This window comes from Vulpes vulpes, chromosome 7 (assembly GCF_048418805.1).
Source record: "Vulpes vulpes isolate BD-2025 chromosome 7, VulVul3, whole genome shotgun sequence".
In the NCBI taxonomy this organism is placed as follows: domain Eukaryota; kingdom Metazoa; phylum Chordata; class Mammalia; order Carnivora; family Canidae; genus Vulpes; species Vulpes vulpes.
This window is the reverse complement of record NC_132786.1, coordinates 4,384,628-4,404,312: the sequence shown is the minus strand read 5'-3', so window position 1 is coordinate 4,404,312 and position 19,685 is coordinate 4,384,628. Positions and strand designations below refer to the sequence as shown.

At 38.8% G+C, this 19,685-nt stretch overlaps 1 protein-coding gene across 1 annotated transcript in view; it reads left to right on the top strand.

Annotated features, from left to right (window-relative positions):
• The first annotated feature begins 13,510 nt into the window (after positions 1–13,510).
• Positions 13,511–19,685, top strand: part of CNTNAP2 (contactin associated protein 2) — a 1,945,511-nt gene continuing 1,939,336 nt past the window's right edge. Inside the window, exon 1 of the mRNA XM_072762802.1 lies at positions 13,511–13,845. Coding sequence (XP_072618903.1) covers positions 13,749–13,845 — 97 coding nt within the window. The 5' untranslated portion in view covers positions 13,511–13,748. The remainder of the gene's footprint in view (positions 13,846–19,685) is intronic.

Sequence of the window (19,685 nt, the reverse complement as noted above, 5' to 3'; positions counted from 1 at the left end):
CCTTAATTTCTATCTGAAACTCCAGACCAGACATTTATCTACATTATCTACATATCTGACATCCAAACTTGCATTTCTTACAGGCATTACAAATTTTCATTGTCCAAAAGAGAATAATTGTTTTCACTACAATTGTTGCCCCAGTCCTCCTCATCTCAGTAAGTCATATCATTAGGCATTCAGTTACTTAATAAAAAATTAAAAATAAATACATAAATGCATAAAAATGGCAGGCATACTTGATTTCCTCTTCTGTTCATATCGAATCCATTAGTAGATCCTATGACCTTAACTTCATCCATTTTTCCCCATCTCCATTAGGATTGGAGCAGTTCAAGGTATGACTATCTTGTTGGACTTTACAGTCGCTTTCTGATTTATCTTCTTCCTACTCTGGTACCTCCACCTGACTTCTATCTCTCTTGAACACCTCATCACCTACTCCTTTCCTGCTTGCTCATTGGTCTCTAACAATTATACATATATGTTTCCAATTTAGAGGCTTGCACAAGCTATTTCAAGGAAGGAAGGAAGGTTGGAAGGAAGGAAGGAAGGAAGGAAGGAAGGAAGGAAGGAAGGAAGGTAGGAAGGACGGAAGGAAGGAGAGAAAGAAAAGAACCAGGGCACCTAGATGATTCAGTCGGTTACGTGTCTGCCTTCAACTCAGGTCATGATCCCAGGGTCCTAGGATGAAGCCCCAAGTCAGGCTCCCTGCTCAGCAGGAAGCCTGCTTCTCCCTCTCCTCCCTGCTCTTACTATTTCTCTATCTCTGTTGTGATGTCTGTTTCTCTGTCTCAAATCAATAAATAAAATCCTTAAAAAAAAAAAAAAAAAGAAAGAAGAAGCATCTTCACATGATTAATTCCTTCTTGCTCTTTGAGTTTCAGCTTGAGAAAATGCAAAAACCTCCAGTAGAAGTCCTTATAAATCATTCAATCTCTGGTAGCCCACTAGGCTTTCAATCACTTTAATTTTAATGTTAATCAATCATTTATTAGGGGATTTATGCATAGTATTTCATCCCACCCCATTATGATATAACATATAGGAATCAGGCATCTGAATGGTTCTGTATATTCAATACCTAAAACAATGTCTAAATCATGGAAGGAAGTCACTAATCCTTGTGAAATTGTGGAATGAAATGAATCAATGGATGAATGAATCCTTGTATGAGATATTTGCATCATTTATTTATCTGATATATTTTCCCCAAACAGTTGAATGGAAATGAAAATAATGTTTTAAGTTTGAAATGAGAGTGATTTAAATGCATTTTATGAACTTTGAAATGCTATGTGAACGTTCTTGTTAAAAAAAGGAAATAGAAAAAAAAAAAAAAAAAAGGAAATAGTCTCCATGTTGCCAGTTCTTAAAAAGCCCAGATATTAACATTTAGGAAGTGCCAGTTTTCCTAATGAATTCTATTCAATAAATGTTATCTGAATCATAAAATTATTTTCTTCACATTAATTCAATATATTTTTATTTTGAATGTAAATAATGCAACAAAAATATTTTTATTGTCTCTGGTGTGAGGGGGTGTATGGCGGAGATTATTCACTGGTGAAACAGAGGAACCGGAATTTGACAGAATAATGGATTAATGATGTATTGTAGACAAATCATACATTATTTACTTTCCTTGGTATTTTGGAATAGCCATGTTCATTAGTCGTATTTCCTGTTGGAGCAAAGAAAGAGTTACCTCTACTTTTTTCCCCTAAAACCAATCTTTTCACTGTGGTCTTAATTTCTTTCTCTGCCTGCTATAAGACTATGAACCATAAGTTGCTTTTTATATGTGTTTTAAATTTAATTTCTTTTCTTCCTCTGATTCCCTCTCTAAGGATATGCTTTACAAAAATCCTAAGTGCTATTCCAAACTAATAATTTGGTGATTAATTTAAATATTAAAATCTTTGAAATCCTTTCTAATGTTTTAATGAATGTTACATAAAAGTTAACTGATCTGTATTCACAGAACTATGTGAAAAGTAAAATAGTACAAAGGTTGAGGTAATATTTGGATTTTATGTCTTTCAAGTTATGTTTAAAATTAATATTGTTATTTTTTTGAAATCCACAGTAACCAGTTTTAAAGTACTTTTTCCTTCACCCAGTTTTTGTCCATTGGTATTATGTACTTGATGTTGCAGACACCATGGAATATAAACTAATGCTCTGAATTCAGGAATAGAAATTTTAAGCCTTAGATCTTTACAAACTATTTTACACTCTGATAATATTCTGTTAACACGGTTTTTGTTTTTGTTTTCATTATTGAGGTTTATTCAAATATTAGAACTAGGGTACGGTCATCTTCCTTTGATTTGACTTCTTTGTACTTTAAGCAATTCCTAGACTGTGGCAGAGGTAAGTGTCACTCAGATGATGGCCTTTAGCAGCGATAAATGAGCAAAGGATATATGATGGTTGAGATCATCTGGGTGTCTTCTTTCTTCACTTTGCTTAGATAAACTAAAACATCTATGCTGTGGTTATTTTTTCCTTTCTGAAAATAAGGATCATGTGTTATGCGAAATTTAAAGTCAAATAAGGGAAAAAGTTTATTTAATTTCTCTCTACATTCTTTCCAGAGTAGTCTCCAGAAGATAATTAGTTTGCTAATTATCATAAAACAATATTATCAGGTCTCGAGTAATCTTCAAGTGCAATGATTAGAGAAATGGAATTCAGTCAAGAAACTAAAATTTGATAAATGAATTAACGAGAATGCTTTACACAGAGGGATTTACACAGAATGAATCTAGGAAGTAAATGCTTTAACTAAATATTTATTATAAAAGGTTCTCACCAAATTGTAAGGGAAATTCAACTGCATTATTGATTTCTACCACTGAAGGCAGTCAAGTATGATTCAGATTTGAAACTGGAGTTTAGGTTTATGAAATCCCACTTCATTTTCAAATGGGCACTTTGGAAGCATTCTGTCCAGAAGTCTCAGGAACTATGCAAAAGCCTGTATTTTTGTGTGTCTGTTATATGATAAAATTCAAATCCCAATTCATAGTTTAGGGAATGGTGTCAATGCCATTTCCCTAGGACAGACCTCCTACGTGCTATTTTTCTTTTTTATTCACTTCTCCACTTGTCCTTATTGTATCTCTCATGAGTCATAAATTCCAAGCAAATTCTGATAAGAGACACCAAGTCAGATGAGGAGGAAAGGATGGAACGGATTATGGTATCTGATGCAATGATGGTAACCTGAGAGGAAAGGTTGGGAGGAGGAGCATGGGTCACTGACTTATTCATAAGACAGCTTTGGTTTTTTTCAAACGTATTTGTGATGTCACCAGACCTCTTGTGACTAGTTCAGTTTAATTTTCTGTGTGCTCATCTTTAAGGAGGCACTGGACAATCATTAGAGTTGACTACCTTGGCCAAGTTGATCTTTTTAGGGTGAAGTTTGACAATCTTAGCGGAAGTTACCTTCTGACTTTTCCTGTCAGAATACCAACATTAAAAAGGAGTAAAGGGCAGCCTGGGTGGCTCGGTAGTTTGGTGCTGCCTTCAGCCCAGGGCATTATCCCGGGGACCTGGGATCGAGTCCTGTGTGGGGCTCCCTGCATGGAGCCTGCCTCTCCCTCTGCCTATGTCTCAGCCTCTCTGGTTCTCTCTGTGTCTCTCATGAATAAATAAATAAAATCTTAAAAGAAAAAAGGAGTACAAATACTAAAAATGTCCTCACAGTTTCTTCATCAATAAAACTGAGAGAATTCTATTAAACTGTTTTTTTTTTTTTTTTTAGATTTTATTTTTTTATTTGAGAGAGAGAGAGAGAGAGAGAACAAAGCAGAGGGAGGGGCAGAGGGAGAGGGAGAAGCACGCTCCCCACGAGAGCAGGGAGCCCAGTGTGGGCCTTGATCCCAGGACTTCAAGATCATGACCTGAGCCCAAGGCAGACACTTCACGACTGAGCCACCCCGGCACCCCATTAGGTTGTTTTGATTGCATATGTGAACTAATAACTCTAATGAGTTGGAACAAAAGCTACATTTTAATAAATCGAGAATACTGAGAGTCTACTACCTGTTAGCTTAAGGCATTCCCAACCCAAATCATCCCTTTCAACATCTGGTGGAATTTAAGTAATGGACTCTAGCAGAAGAGAAAACAGGAAAGTCTCCTTTGAGCCTGTCTTTCTGGTTATTTATGCCAAAGTGAAAGTGAACAACAACACTTCCACAGCACATGAATTTAAAAAGTAATATGATGAAAGCTCTTCTCACTAACTACAGATATTAGAAATTATAAAAATGACCAGTCACATTTCAAATGTGTTAAAAATAAATAACAGTGATTTTTACTCTCAAATTACATAACCGTGAAAAGTATGGTATACATTGGAGAGTACTTTCATGTTGTCATATAAAATTACTTATTATTTATTAAATGTAACAGATATTTATAAAGATTCCACATAAAACAAGAAAATGCATAGCCTTATAAGAATTCAACACACGTGCATTTTGCCCTTCTTTTACACACACACATACACATACACACACACACACAATTTAATCATCTCAGGAAATAAAAGTTTTTTAGCTAATTCATTCCAGTGACTCCCAACATGGAAATCTGTAAATGGTTTTTATTCTCCACTGTCAATTTCATGAACAAAAGGCTACAGAACCTTCTGAGAAACAAAAATACAAACAGTTAAGCCCACAATCTGTGTAGTAACAACTAATTATTAGCTTAAGTCAGTGACTGGAACTCAAAAGAAACCAGCATTGTCTTCTGTATTTGGCATTTAAGAAAACGATCTAAATTGAAAATATGAAAATTGGCACATCTATTATGCCAATGACTTGAAGTTACCTGTGAAGGAGATATAATCTTCCACAATTATCCACAACCATGGTTCCAAAGGGATGGAAACAGAAATTACACTAAATAGTCAAATAGTCGTTTTCTACCATTGAATACTACTTCTTGGTCCATGGAATTGGATCACTCAAGGAAGAAAGAAAGAAAGAAAGTCACGAAATGCTGACATAAATTAAGAGATCAGCCTATTTCGAAGATCATCCACCTGTATACATTTTGGCCCTTAGACACAACCTCACTCCCATCTCTCTTAAGTGAGTAGAGAGTTGCCTTCAAAATAGTAAGAAATTTCAGTCTCAGCTTCATGTGTGGGCACTCAGGTATTTAAGAGGATGAACAAAAGATCAGGAAAAGCAAATTTAAAAGAATGTCACACTAACTCTGAAATCAGAAGAATTTTAATCTCATACCCTCAATTACAGTATATGCAATTAAAATGAAGGGTAACATTATCAATTTCATGAATTATCAAAGAAGGATTCAATTATGTCACTCTACTCAACATACCAAAGCAGATATGTGTGCTAATATATATTAGAAATATTGGGAAACAAGATGTAACTGGCAAAACTATGTTTCCCTTTCTCCTCCTCATTCCTGACTAAATAATAATCAAGTAGAAAGTTCAATAGACCCAGAGATCATTAATTATTATATTATCACATGAGCTAGCTTGAGTATCATTAAACTACACACCAGAGATATTTGTATGTTAGAATTGTCATAATAGAACTTTAATATTTACATAATCAAATAAAAAACATTTTTAAAAGAAGAATTAACCATGTTATACTGATGCATGTAGTTAAATCTGTCTCTAAAATTCAGCTTATCATATGGAACAAACTCAAATAGAATTTATTCTTGGTTTTATGCAAGTGATATAAAAGATAGCTATCAGTTCCATAATTTTCTTCAACTCCAAAAAAGTTAAAGAGGACTTTTATCATTTCCTACTGCCGAATGAGGCATTGCATCCCCACAGGAATTTAGGGACGCTATGAACTATGGAATCTAGCTTTAAATGTTTTGGCAGCAACCATGCAAACTAGCTTAAACTGTATGGACAGTGTTCATCACCTCCAAGCCTGCTCCACTTCATATCTTCACCACTGCAAACTGAGGACATAAATGAATGGTAGAGAGATTTAAATCAACCCAGTTCCCAGAACAGAAAGCCTGAACAGTAAAAAGAATATTCTTAGCAATCTTTAGTTTCAAATCAGAAATGTCAACTCAGTGTGAACAATGAATGTCTCTGTCTTTCTGTTTGTTTGTTCTTAAAATGCACAGATTCCTCAGTATAAAATGCCTCGGTCCAAGCTGGCTACTAGTTCAATCTAATACCTGGGTAGGGTTTTGGATGCCACCTGATGCCATTCAGCTTTGTCAGTAGGTCTGGTATTATCAAACTCTAGTAAGGAGAAACTGAAAGATGAAGTCTAAGAAGCACTTAAGGAAAACTTTGAGGATCTTAGTTTGGGAGCATTCAACATGCAGGCGTCATGTATTATTACAGCATGTAAAGATGTAATTTAACATGGAAACTATCTCCCAAATCGGGTTAAGTGTTTATAATTTATATGTGCTACCTGGCGAGTTTTCTTAACCTCAATTTATTGTTGATCTTGTTGCTGCTACTGAAAAGTCCAGTTTTGCATTTCACGGGATCCCCACTATTAACTGTATGCTCATCAATCTGCTAAGTGTCTAGAAAGATGTCTAGAAAGACAGAGGAAAGTGGGACTACCCAAGATCATTACGGACTCCATGACTCAGAAAAGAGTTCATTCTTATTTGGAGAGAGTGTGAAGCACTCTGGCTTGAGTATATGGTTCTTCCTTCACTGATACTAAACGATTCTTAGAGTGGAAGGATTTTCTCTTCTTCAAGCAACTGGAGATGCTATAGTAGATAATGGTCCCGAATGACGTTGAGGATGAGACAGATTGAAAAACTTTGACCAACCCAGTGTGTGTGGGGGTGGGTTGGGGGGGGGACAGTCTGCAAATTCTTCTAGCTGAACTGACTTCATCCAAATTTCCTTTGACCATCACCACTCTAATTGAATTTTCTACTTTCTGTGACCAGCCTATCTATACTTGTGAAATTTTCTTCTTTTGTCTCCTATCTCTCCTCGAACTATTGCTTTGAAAATGGGTCCCCATTGTTGCTAAGGAAAATCTATACTTCTATACCTTTTCTAGTCTTATTAGGGTCCTATAACCTTAATGCTTGGAGTTATTGAAAACAACTGTGTTTTACTCTTTTAATTAAAATAATGGTACTTTTCTCAATCTTAAAAAGGGCTCTGATGTTGGCAAATATGTACTTCAGTTCACATGCCCCACGTCTTGCCCTATACTTCCATAATCCCACTTTTTCATAGTCCTCTCAAATTCAAAAGAAATATCTAAAATTTTATTTCAATATGCATTTTATTTTTTCTCACAGTTGTAGCACCGATTAATACATTGTTCTTCTCTATGTTCGGTCTCAAATATTTTTTGATAGAAGTTTTTTTTTTTTTAATCTAGAAACGTCCAAATGATTTTGGAATGTGCATATATTGAAACATGAACTTGAAATTCTGGCACTTTAGTTTAGAATTTTGGTATGTTCATTTATATCAATAATAATAATAATAATAATAGCACTTGTATGTACCAGATGTATTGTATAAATTATTTTTAAATCTCAAAATAATCTAATTGTGTGGATATAAATATTACTCTGATCTTATATATAAGGAAATTAAGACATTACAGAGGGGGTTATAGAGATCCAATACATAGATCCCAGAGACCAGACTCAACATCCATTGTAAACTGTTTCCTGTATGCTCATCTAATTTTTCCTAAACTCTATACGCTTATAGCACTCAAAAGCAATCCACTTAATATCATCGTGGATTTTTTTTTGAAATTTTCTCATTCCTTGGGTATAACTTATTTCTTGACATTCTTTTTTGCAATCCATTTCTAAGTAGTTTAATCTCTTATATAAATAAAATTTTATTTTATAAATCAAACAGACTTTACAAACATTAAGCCTACTTAAAAAGTTACTTGAATTTTCAAAAACCTAAAAGGCATGCAAACTGCTAAGTGATTATACTTTAGCTATTGTTCTTTTATGTAATTGAGTACTTTCATAAGAGTTTACAACTAGGAATTCATAGGTGTGTACTAAACCTTTCTTCTGGCTTTTTTTTTTTTTCCCATTCACTATTTTTCTTGATTGTTTCCTTTCTTCTCTAGATTTGTGATTTAATATAGCAACAGTTTAAGGAAAAATGATAAGCCAGTACAAATGTAAATCAAAACTAAGAGTGTTCTCCCTCCCCCTTTGAACCCACAGTATTAATAGGAAATTAATACACACTTTGATATTCAAAGTATATGCATTTTATTCAAATACTGTATTAATTCCTTGTCCAAAAGATAGATGGTATATTTTATGTTTTTGAAGTTATGGCATTTTTTTTTCCTCTGGAGACACTCATTTGAAATTGTATTTTCCTTAATCTGTGAGATAAATAATGGAATATTTTTGGAAATAATCACTATATAAATTGTAGGTTAGATTTGTCAGAGCCAAAGCTGTGCAATGTCACAATGGAAGGTAGTTTTTTTTTTTTTTGGAAGGTAGTTTTTAACTGCAATTCTGGAAGAACATTTATTCTGACTTATATGATTTAACCATAGTCTAAAAGAAAGAGTATAGTTAAAGGAAAGTTGGGTTTCCAGAAAGTGAAAAATGTCATAAAGATGAAGGCCAGGTTCCATGTTCGGAATATTACAAATTTGTTTAGCTATCCTCCTTCTTGTTTGCTCAATGTGATTATTCATTTCAAAGATGCATTAAAGAACACCTCTTTCTAACTACACCATTTCCACTAATGTTAAACGATATAAACATGACTTGTTTCTAAACAAATGTCTTCAGAGGGTTTAGTCCAAATAACACTAATTGCCATATATTTCCCTGAAAACTTTCAAGTAGACTGGGGCTGTGGGGGTCAATTTTATCTCATGCCATCTTCCTCAATCAGGCTTTCATACAATTAACATTTGAGTATGATGCGAAGTATCTCATTGTGCCCAGGGTCAATTAGCTTTGCCAAAAGCCCAGACTCTAGGTGGCTTTTCTCTACACTAGAAGCTTTCCCATTAGACTAAACCTCATTCTGTTCTTTCTGAGTAGAGGATGCGTCCCAGACAGATCCTATACATCCAGAGAAACAGGTGCTAAATTCTTCCTGGAGTGTGCAATCAGACTGGCAAGTGTTTCTATTCTAGACACCTTCTCCCCCCTGTGGGAATTCACTGAATTCTGGGCACAGTTGATCAGCTTGCTTTCCGGAAGGAAATTACACTCCGAGGACCTCACCTAGAGATGCACCAATGTTTTTCTTATTGAAAAGTCCTGAATTTTCTCCGTGCTTTATTCAACAGTTAGTCACTTCAAACTGTCATTAAAACAAAAATATTTTGACTCTTTTTGCCATTTTAGTTCCAAAATTTGGGGAGGACTTTTGAGATAATTTGACATGCAACAGATTATTTACAGATCTTTGGAATGATAATGATGCCGCTGATATTTTCTATTTTTGATCTTATTAATTTCTGAAGAATATATGAAGATGCCAGAATAATTACCTAGTCAACATTTACTTGAATAGATGTTAGTATCAAAGTGATTCAGGGATCCCTGGGTGGCGCAGCGGTTTGGCGCCTGCCTTTGGCCCAGGGCGCGATCCTGGAGACCCGGGATCGAATCCCATGTCAGGTTCCCGGTGCATGGAGCCTGCTTCTCCCTCTGCCTATGTCTCTGCCTCTCTCTCTGTGTGTGTGTGACTATCATAAATAAATAAAAAATTAAAAAAAACCAAAGTGATGCAGACTTATTTTGATCTCTTTATTCAACCACTGGCCACCAACTCTGAGGTCAAAAGTGTTGTCTCTCCTGCTTAGACGTAAAATCCTAGTATCTAGCACAATGCACAGCTCAATAATAGGCAGATATGCAACAAATATTTATGATATAAATGAATGATGGATATATTTCTAGTGAAGCAATAACTTGTTCCCAAATATGGGGTCATTTTAGCATTTAAAAAATAGAGGCCAATAATTGCTGTTGAAGAAGAGGATGTGAGCAGTAGGAAACAGGGAATGTCTAACCTTTCTCTTTTTCTAAGATCTTATTTATTTATTTGACAGAGAGAGAGCATAAGCAGGGGATGTGACAGGCAGAGGGAGAGAGAGAGACACATGCTCCCCACAGACCGAGGAGCCCTGGATGCCAGGGCTTGATAAGGGGCTCCATGTGGGAATAGTAGTGGGACTCAATCCCAGGACTCTGGGATCATGACCTGAGCTGAAGGCAGACACTTAACCGACTGAACCACCCAGGTGCCCCTAACCTTTCTTAATTTATATTACTCCACTTCCAAAATAATGCAACTTGCCTTTCTTTCCACAACACGCTTCTGTTTTATTCTTTGTGTGCTTTTGGTCCATTGACTTTTACTATTCTCAAGCTTTGATTAACCTTATAACTAACCAAAGAAGCATATATAAGATCGTCATGTCCTATCTTCAATTACAGTATTTGCAAATAGGAGGTAATGCACATATGGATAATGGATCTTTAGAACAAGATGGTTCATGTTTGCCATGGCTAATAGACAGCTCATGGAACTGAGTCCATAGATTGGCACCACAGTTTACTGGGAACTTGAAGGTTGACCAAACCAAACAGGCTTTACTAGTTTCTACCTTCTAATGAATAATTATAGTCATAACTGAAGTAAAAAGGAAGTTTAATTTTAACATGTAATGATGAAAATGATGGATTGGACAGGGAAAAATCTAGAATTAGAATCTAAGGAATGTCTGATCCTGAAAGTACCAAGTCCTATTTCTGTAAGTATACTGTGAATTCCAATGTGTGCCTCAAATTATATACTTAAAGGTAGTTGGATTACAAAGCAGGTGACATCATTTACTTTCAGATGAGGAAAAGTGCATTGAAAACAGATGAAGGCAGGTTCTTAGCTCACACTGTATCACAGTGGTGATGCAGGGTGGTTATAAATGTGTCATTAAAATGAGGTTATGTTTTGCTTGTTTTTATTCATTAAGAGGAATAATTACAAACTAGTCAGGATGCTTTTTTGGAGGAAAAAAAAACACCCTCAGGTATATTATTTTCTGTTGTGAAACAATGAAATAGACACTTAGTGCAGGCTCTTTCTGTTTGGTACCCTAAGAAATGGAATCAGTTCAATCTGTTTGAGATAGATACTTCTGAAAGGCCTCTATTGAGATATGGAAATGGTAACATTTTCAATTGTTTTCCTTCTATTCTTTTAATAAAACTTTTAAATACCACTTTAGTGGAGTTTAGTGCAATGGTTAAAACAGACACAGTAAAAAAACTGACTTCTGAAAAGTTGTGTTACCTCACAATATTTTTCCCCCCCCGGCGACTGATTTCTTCGAACGCTTATGAATTGATGATGGCAGTTCTCTACCACAGAGTTTTTGCAAGTGTTCATTGACTTTTGACAGTCTGTGGGAATTCAGAGAGGGGGGCGTTTTATAACCCACAAGAATGCATTTACTGTATCGTTTTATAGGAGGTGAATTTTACAGCATGAGTATGCAGTGTTTCCCCCGTTAGTCATCTGTGTGCTTCTTCATTTTCCAGATTGTACCCAATCTGCAGTTGTTACTAGGGCAAAACATCCCTTTAAATCAATAAGAAACAAAGCTCTAATAAAGAATGCTGAATCAGGCCCCTTCCCACCATACTAATTGACGCAGCCATCACACAGTACTGTTTACAGTGGACCTTTCCACGACCCAACCGTAACATTAAACTCTATTCCAGGAGTAGGCAAGTCTCCATAAAAAAAAAAAAAAAATTATTTATCTTGAAAGGCAAATGCTTATTCACTGCATAACGTTGAAAGACACGGTTACTCCTACTTTGCCCTCCCTAAACATCCTTAGATAGTTAGATGACCAATAGTTCTTAACTGTGTCTGTAAAGTCAGTAAAAGGATTGGTTCTGCAGAGAGATGAGGATCCAAGTACTTTATGTAGCCTGGATGGAAGGAACCTGTTTGGAGAGGTGTGAGCTGGAGAGCAGGGGGTGCGTGTGTGGAGGGAGAGCTGGAGATTTATTATCGAAACTGTGTAAATGTGAAAAGAAAACCTGGGTCTCTCTAGATATTCGCAATTCTCAGTCCTTGTAATGCATCAGCCACCCCGAAGTAGCTATCCGTTCGCCTGCTTATGCATTTCAGTTTTGTGTTTGTGTGTGTGGGTGAGCGTGTTTGCCTGGATGTAGTTTTGCTGGCGGCAGCGTGTGCCTGGTGTGCGTGTGCATATGCATGAGTGTGAATTAATTGCACATTGAAAACATCTGCATTAGCGGCGTCCGCAGTCCCCGCCGCTCGGGTCGGGATGCTCAGCTCGGTCCCTTGGTGTTAGGACCACTCGGAAGACCGGTGCTGGTGCCCGGGGGACAGGCCGAGCTCCGGGAGCCTGTACCATCTCCCTCTGCAGGGGAGGGGAGGAGGGAACGCGCAGGCCTCCGAGCCCAGGGGTTCGGTTTCCCCGCAGCTGGGTGGGGGTGGGGGTGGGGGTGGGGGTGAGGAGAGGGCGGCCGGGGTTGGAGCCGGGCTCCAAGATCACCCCGCAAATTCCCAACTTCAGCACCGCCCCCCGCCCGGGGCGAGGCGCGCGCCCCCTGGCTCGGCCCCCCCCACCCCCGCCCCGGCGCACGGACGCGGGCCCGTGGGTGCCTTCTGGCTCCCGCTCGCGAGCGCAGGGCAGAGGGGTGGTGACAGCCGGAGGGGTACGGCGAGGAGGAGGAGGAGGAGGAGGAGCCGGGGTGGGGACTTGGAGGGGGCGAGGAGGGAGGGCTTCCCCGCCTCGCCCGCCGCCCGGCTGTGCAGGCGCTGCTGGCGGCGGCGTCTCCAGCTCGGTCTGCAGCTCCGTCTGCAGCTCGGTCTGCAATTCGGTGTGCAGCTCGGTCTCCAGCTCCGTCTGCAGCTCGGTCTCCAGCTCCGTCTGCAGCTCGGTCTCCAGCTCCGTCTGCAGCTCCGTCTGCAGCTCGGTGTGCAGCTCGGTCTCCAGCTCCGTCTGCAGCTCGGTGTGCAGCTCGGTGTGCAGCTCGGTCTCCAGCTCCGTCTGCAGCTCGGTGTGCAGCTCGGTCTCCAGCTCCGTCTGCAGCTCGGTGTGCAGCTCGGTGTGCAGCTCCGTCTCCGGCCGCTGCTGCGCTGCCCGGGCGCCGGGGCGATGCCGCCGCGCTGAGGCCGAGCGTGCGCCCTCCGTCCCTCCTCCCTGCGCCTCCCCCCCGCCCGCGGGGCTGCGTGCCCCCCGCGCACCGGCTCCCGAGCGCCGAGTGCGAGCCCGGGGCCCCGGGAAGCCCCTCCGGGCGCCCGCCCTGCGCCGCTGCATCATCCCAGCTCCTCTGCTCTGCCTCCGCGTCCTGCGCTGATTTTTTATTTTTTATTTTTTTCTCTCCTGCAAGAGAGAGAGAGAGAGAGAGGGAGGGCGGGGTAGGTCCCCTCCTCTGCGCCCCCTCCCTTCCCTTCGCGGTTTGAATTCCCTCCCCCTGGCATTTCACTGGCTCCCGGAGCGAGAGGCAGCAGCCGCGCGGAGGCAAGAGGCAGCCTGCGCCTCCCCCGGGCTCCCGGCCCGGGCCGAGCTGGAGCCTGCAGGGGCGCGGGGGCAAGAGGACGCCGCGGGAGGGGCCCTGCCGCCGCCCGCCCCGCCCCGCCCCGCCCCGCCCCGGAGCAGCGCCCGAGCAGCCCCCGGGGCACGGCCGGCGTCTCCGCAGCGAGCCCAGCGCGCTCCCCGGGTGCGAGGATGCCGGCGGGCCCGCGAGCCGGCTGCGGGGCGGCGCTGCCGCTCTGGATCGTCGGCAGCATCCTCTGCAGAGCCTGGACCGCCCCGGCCGCGTCCCGTAAGTAGCCCCGCGAGCGCCCAGCCCGCCCGCGGCCGCACCGGGGGCCTCCCGGGCCCGCCACCTGGCAGCCGCTGCAGCGGGGAGCTCCAAAGCCCGGGGCGCCCCGGGGCGCGGGGGGCTTGCAGGGCGGGGATGGAGGGATGCGGGGGGGGGGGGGGGTGGCGCGAGGGCTCTGGAGCTGCTGATGCTTCTGGAAAGTTGTCCCGGCCGTGCAAGGGGGGGTTGGCAGCTGCTTGGTTGGAGTGACGAGGCCGGGCGACAGCTTCTTAGGAGTTACTCCTCCACTTCGGGGTGTTCCTTGTTGGAGGGAGTTCGGGGCTGTGGGCTTGGGTAGGTCGCTGCAAGAAAAGTGAAGGCTGGGGCAAAAACAGGAAAACAAGTTTCTCGTTTTTGCATATGGTTTTGACTTCAAGACGCACGGGTTGCGGGGGGTCGGGGTGCAAGAGGAGCGGGTTTGCAGCAGCTGGGGCACCGCGGACTTCCCTTGCCCGCCCGCCCCCAGCAAGTGAATGACCACTTAGTACTTGCTTCTTGGAAGGGGGAGACAGTGAATGCAGCGTGCTGGCTGAAATGGCTTTAATTGTTGGCACTTTGGGGGTGACACAGCCTAGGACTGGGGCAGGCAGGGCAAACAGGCCGTCGAGAATGGATGTAGTCCTGAAGGCTCCCCAAAGAGTTCTCGGGGAGAGGATGCTCTTCAATATATTTAAGTCTTTGTGTTCCAGCAGGCTTCCCCCCCGCCCCTTTTCTTTTGAAAGAGAAGGTTGCTCATGTTTTCATGCGGTTAGCAAGAGTAGAAAAGGAATAGAAGATTCCAGCCCATCTTCTGAGTTGCTTCAGAAGTGCATCCTGGGCATCTAGAGAGGAGGCGCATGACCGCTCCTTTGATCCAGAAAGAGTTAAACCCTAGAGAGCTTGCCTGTGGGAATCTCAGGCACATAGTGCTGGTCTGGGAGAATGAGCTACTTATTAAAGAATAACGATGGAGATTTTAGCTTGAAGTGTTTTCCATTTAGGAAAAAAAAAAAAAAAGTTTAGTGTTTTCCAGAATTCATTGTATGTGTGGTCCTATCTCTGCTGATGAGGTCTTGGGATGCATCGATGCATCTTTATCTATACATTAACATTAATGTTCTTGTTCCGGGGTCTACATATTAATAAGAATAACCGTTGAAAAAGGACTTGATAAGTTGTGCGAAAGAATCTACCCCACAGTAATGTCATGTGATGAACCGCTATTACAGTTTTGACATATTTCCCCAAGTATTGTATTTGCTTCTCTTTTCTTGCAGGATAGGAAGTCACTAAGTGGCAGTGTGTAATGGACTTGAAAAACATTTTTGTAGCTTTTTCACAAACGGACTGAACCTCAAATAAGTGATACATTATTAACCTATGTATGCCGGTTTTATATATTTAAACAAATTTTGAAGACAGTGCTCAGTATTAATATTTATGTAAATATGTGACTACATCCGGAGAAAAGTAATCTGATGAAATTTCGATTTCCATTTCAAGATCTGGTCATACAGAACTAACTGCCACTTTTGTTCAGAAATTAAATCGATTATAAATTAATTATATTCACTGATTAATGGCTCTCATATCCAGGATTTTTCCTGAGTTTTATATCGCATCTTTATGTATACATTAATGTGATGGGTCCCTCTGAAACATTTGCCATGTATCAAGAATGAATGGCACACACGCAGCCACGGGGTTAATGTATTTTAAGAATAGAAAAGTTGTTGCCGAAATATATTCCGAGCTTTTACAACTTAGTTAGAATTAGATGTTGGGGAAGAGCAGAGAGTATTACTTTTAAGGTAGTTGACACTTATGTCTGATTAAGATGTATTTATTAGCTCTTATTCTTTATTGTTTAAATATGTAAAATGGCTTAATTGAGATGACTTTTTGTTTCCTTTGAATTTAAATTGTCTAAAACCCAAAGTTGCCCCGCATCCTGGAAATCAATTAAATGGTAAGAATGATGTAGACTTTGTTGATTAGAGTGAGCTTCACAAATTCAGTACTTTAAATTATAATTTGACACTCAATGACAATTTGTATTTGTATTTATACAACTCTGAGAAAGAGGGAGAGTTACATTCTTAATACTGAAAACGCTCAAAGGAGAAAAAATTGGTAACTACATGAATCTAAGATAATGAACAACTCAACCAGGAGAGGTCATCACAAGACAAAAAGTAGCATGAAAATCTAAAAGTAATGTTTTTATTTGCTACTCGTTTTTAAAAATATGACAGTGCTAAAACTTTCTGTCCCTTGATAACTTTTTAACATGATGGACGTTTCTAGAAAATGCAGCTAATATTTTTCATTTGGCAACAGTACCATTTTAAATGTATATACTTGCTTCTGGCTTATTTCTTTTTCTCTATTATTGAAACACATATAAAAATGGTGTTACTGCTAATACTATGTTTTCTATAGCTGGACTAAAATAAATTTAAAAAGCTCGTTTCTAGGATTAAGGAGAAATAGAATCTAATTGCTTGACAGTGCAGATGAGCTGCTGCTGAGCTGATGGAATCATACCACCTCTCTCCTTGCAAATGTGCAGATACAGGACGCATATGTAAAGAGTATATTTTTCCATAGGGAGTTGCACTTATTTGAACATATTGGAAAGACGCTGACAGGGCAGTTCTAAAGGATGAGGAGTTTGAGCTAGCGTTTAATGAGTTTATCTTATTCTTAAAGTATACTAAATTTTGACTTAGTGCTTTCTGATAAACTTCACTTTACATTATTTTGTATATCCATTAAGCTATAATTTCACTGTCACATTTGAGAAATGTGTTTTCAACTGATCAAATACTTTCTAACAAATATGTTTTTACATATATAAGCATAGTTAAACACGAATGCATATAAATATATACACATATATTTGGTGAAACCCTTTGAATACATGTTATATAATATATAGATACATATTATTACTTAATGTAGTGTGTGTATTATATATTGTATGTAATATATGTATATATATTTTTTCTAATGTATCTTAAACCCACTTAAAATTTTATAGATAGATCTTTTCACGGGCAATTATTTCAAGTAAATAATGCAACAATATCAAAACAACAGTATATTGATCTACTTTCTTCTCCGATTCATATACCACTCTAAAACGTTATCTTTGAAAAAATTGAAGTGAATGTAAGATATATAAATGAATATAAAAGCAAATACTATTAGTCTACACTGAGCTTAAATATAATAACGAGCTTGTCTTAATAAAATGAATTTAAATTTAAAAATGCTTTAGGCCAGCAAAAATCATTGGCTGATAAGAGGTAGTACACTATTAATTTAAACTGTTAATAAGAAAGTATTATTTACTCATAGAAGAGAACTGGCATAATCCTGATTTTATTGTAGGCACTGATATTTAGGCAACAGGAATCTTTGGCAGGAATCTTAATTTTCTCCATTAATATTTAGTAATATACTATACTAATATTTAGTATGGTAAAATTGGCTAAAGAAAGGAATCCCCAATTTCAATGTAGGTTTTTATTAACTTCTATATAGTTATAAGCATAACACATATCGTTTTGAGGTAAGTAACACTGAAGTTGTTTGATGTGCATTATATTTTAAAAATCACATTTCTAATTTTATTTTTATTCTGATTTGGAGGATGTTTCAACTTCTGTAACTTCTTTTAAGATTTTGAATCACTTGTCTTAATTATAAATTCTTCTAGAGAATCTTAAGTCTTTAAAAGTGAACTAATAAGTCTTCTTGTCGGATGTATCCTTTTTATCATTGAAACATAAAAGGAATTTGATATATATCCCTTTGTCTTGCTACTCTTTTAAGACTTAAAAGAAATCTTATTTGTTGAAAATAACGTATAGAATAAGGAGAGATTCTAGGCTCAGAAATTCTTAACTCATCATATCTAGTGAATGATTATCTTAGGAGTATTAAACTTCTGCGTGTTTGTATGGTGATTGATGTTGAGGGATGAAGAAATAAAACATGTAATTTCAAAATTTCCCTATATCTAATTGATTTGAGAAGTGCTTTCTTTTGTCATTTATTGCTACTTGCAAAGTTAAAGAACAGAGTACGTAATTTAAATCTCAAAACTATAATGTTATTGAAGTAAAGTGAATGCCATAGTCCTATGTATAACAGTATCTGAAATTGAATGTTGTCAGTATTTCTACAGAAATACTTAGGATAAGTAGCTATTAGAAAAACAAGACATTTATATAATCATGTAATATGTGGCCATTGGAAGAAATTATGTGTTTATTTGTGCTCGCTTCGGCAGCACACATACTAAAATTATGTGTTTATTTTTGCCATCTTAATATGTACAAATAGTGATGAAATGATCTTCATAAAGAGAACATTTCAAATGAGAAACTTAAAAGAGAATCCGAACAAAATTATCAGTTCAAACATTGGATCTCCCCATGTTCTGTTATCTGTAGAACTTGTATGTTTTAGTTCTAACCAACTAAAGATGTTGGGATGTGGAGGTGCTACCTCTTGCTCCATGCTAATTTTTCCTTTTATGTGGAGGAAAGTTCACTTGTGACATTCTTAGCCTCTATCTCTCCAGTTCACTTGTTCCTTCCTATATATGAAGTAGAGGGACTAACCTGCCAGGAGACTTTGGATTAAGGACCTAGCCTAGCTGAGCCCCTCCTTCTTCCTTCTAGGCTACCTGCAGAAGGTGTAGATTCTAGCTGAAAGATATGGGAGAGTAGGCTATGCCTCGGCAATAAAATGTTTGATAAATGAAAAGCCATATGGGTGTTTTGGTTCTTCCTATGGCTAGGAAGTTTAATTTCATAATTAAGGTTAATGCATCCCATTGTTGCCACACAGCTAAACCCTATTCAGCAATTATTATGTAAAGGGTGATACTTGACTCTCCACCCTGTGACTCCTATTCTAACCTAGAACTCAGGCAGAGAAGAGAATGCTATTTATTGGACCCTGTCAAACCCAAAGATATTAAGATGTCAGTAATAAGCTTATTTAGTAATGAACTAAATGAACATGAGAATATTTTTGCATGTTTTAAAAACCAGCAATGAAATAAGACTCATTTTCCCCTTTGATGTTGAGTTGGAGAGTGGCATTTATTCTGACCATGACCCATAGAGCCTGCCTATTTGTTCATTCACTCATTCATATTTCTGTTATTTGTGATACTTATTTTAGAAAGATATTTGGAATACCATTTCTTTACCAATGGCTCAATAATATTACCATTTTAAACGCATCTTGTTTATAGACTTTACTGGCTACATATTAAACTAAATCTTACCTACTTAAAGTATCAGGTGAATTGACATTCCATGAGTTGGTAGCTACTTTATGTCCAGGTTCCTTCCGCACAATTATGAAGAGTTAGGTATTTTGGGTCAGTTATTCTAAAAAAAAAAAAAAAAAAAAAGTCATTTGCACTTTGCAAACGAAGTTGATAATTTCCTCAACTGTAAATTTTGATAAAAAGCCTGTTAAACTCTTATTTAATTCATTATTCATTTTGGGGGTAGACTATTCACAATAACAGCTTGAAGTAACTGATTTTTTTATAGCACTCCAGATTTTAAAACCTCCCATGATAGTAGGAAATCTGGAAATAAAGATGTATTCATTGGCTCTGAGTTTGCTTGCGGAAGATATCATATTTTTGGTATACAGTAAAAGTGCTGAAGAGTACAGCAGAGCTCCTAAGGGCCATATTCTGCATTTTTACTTATGATTTAAGTTTGTCTAAAATATCTTCATAAACATGCATGCTGATATATCCTTTTATGTTTTCATGTTTAGGAAGG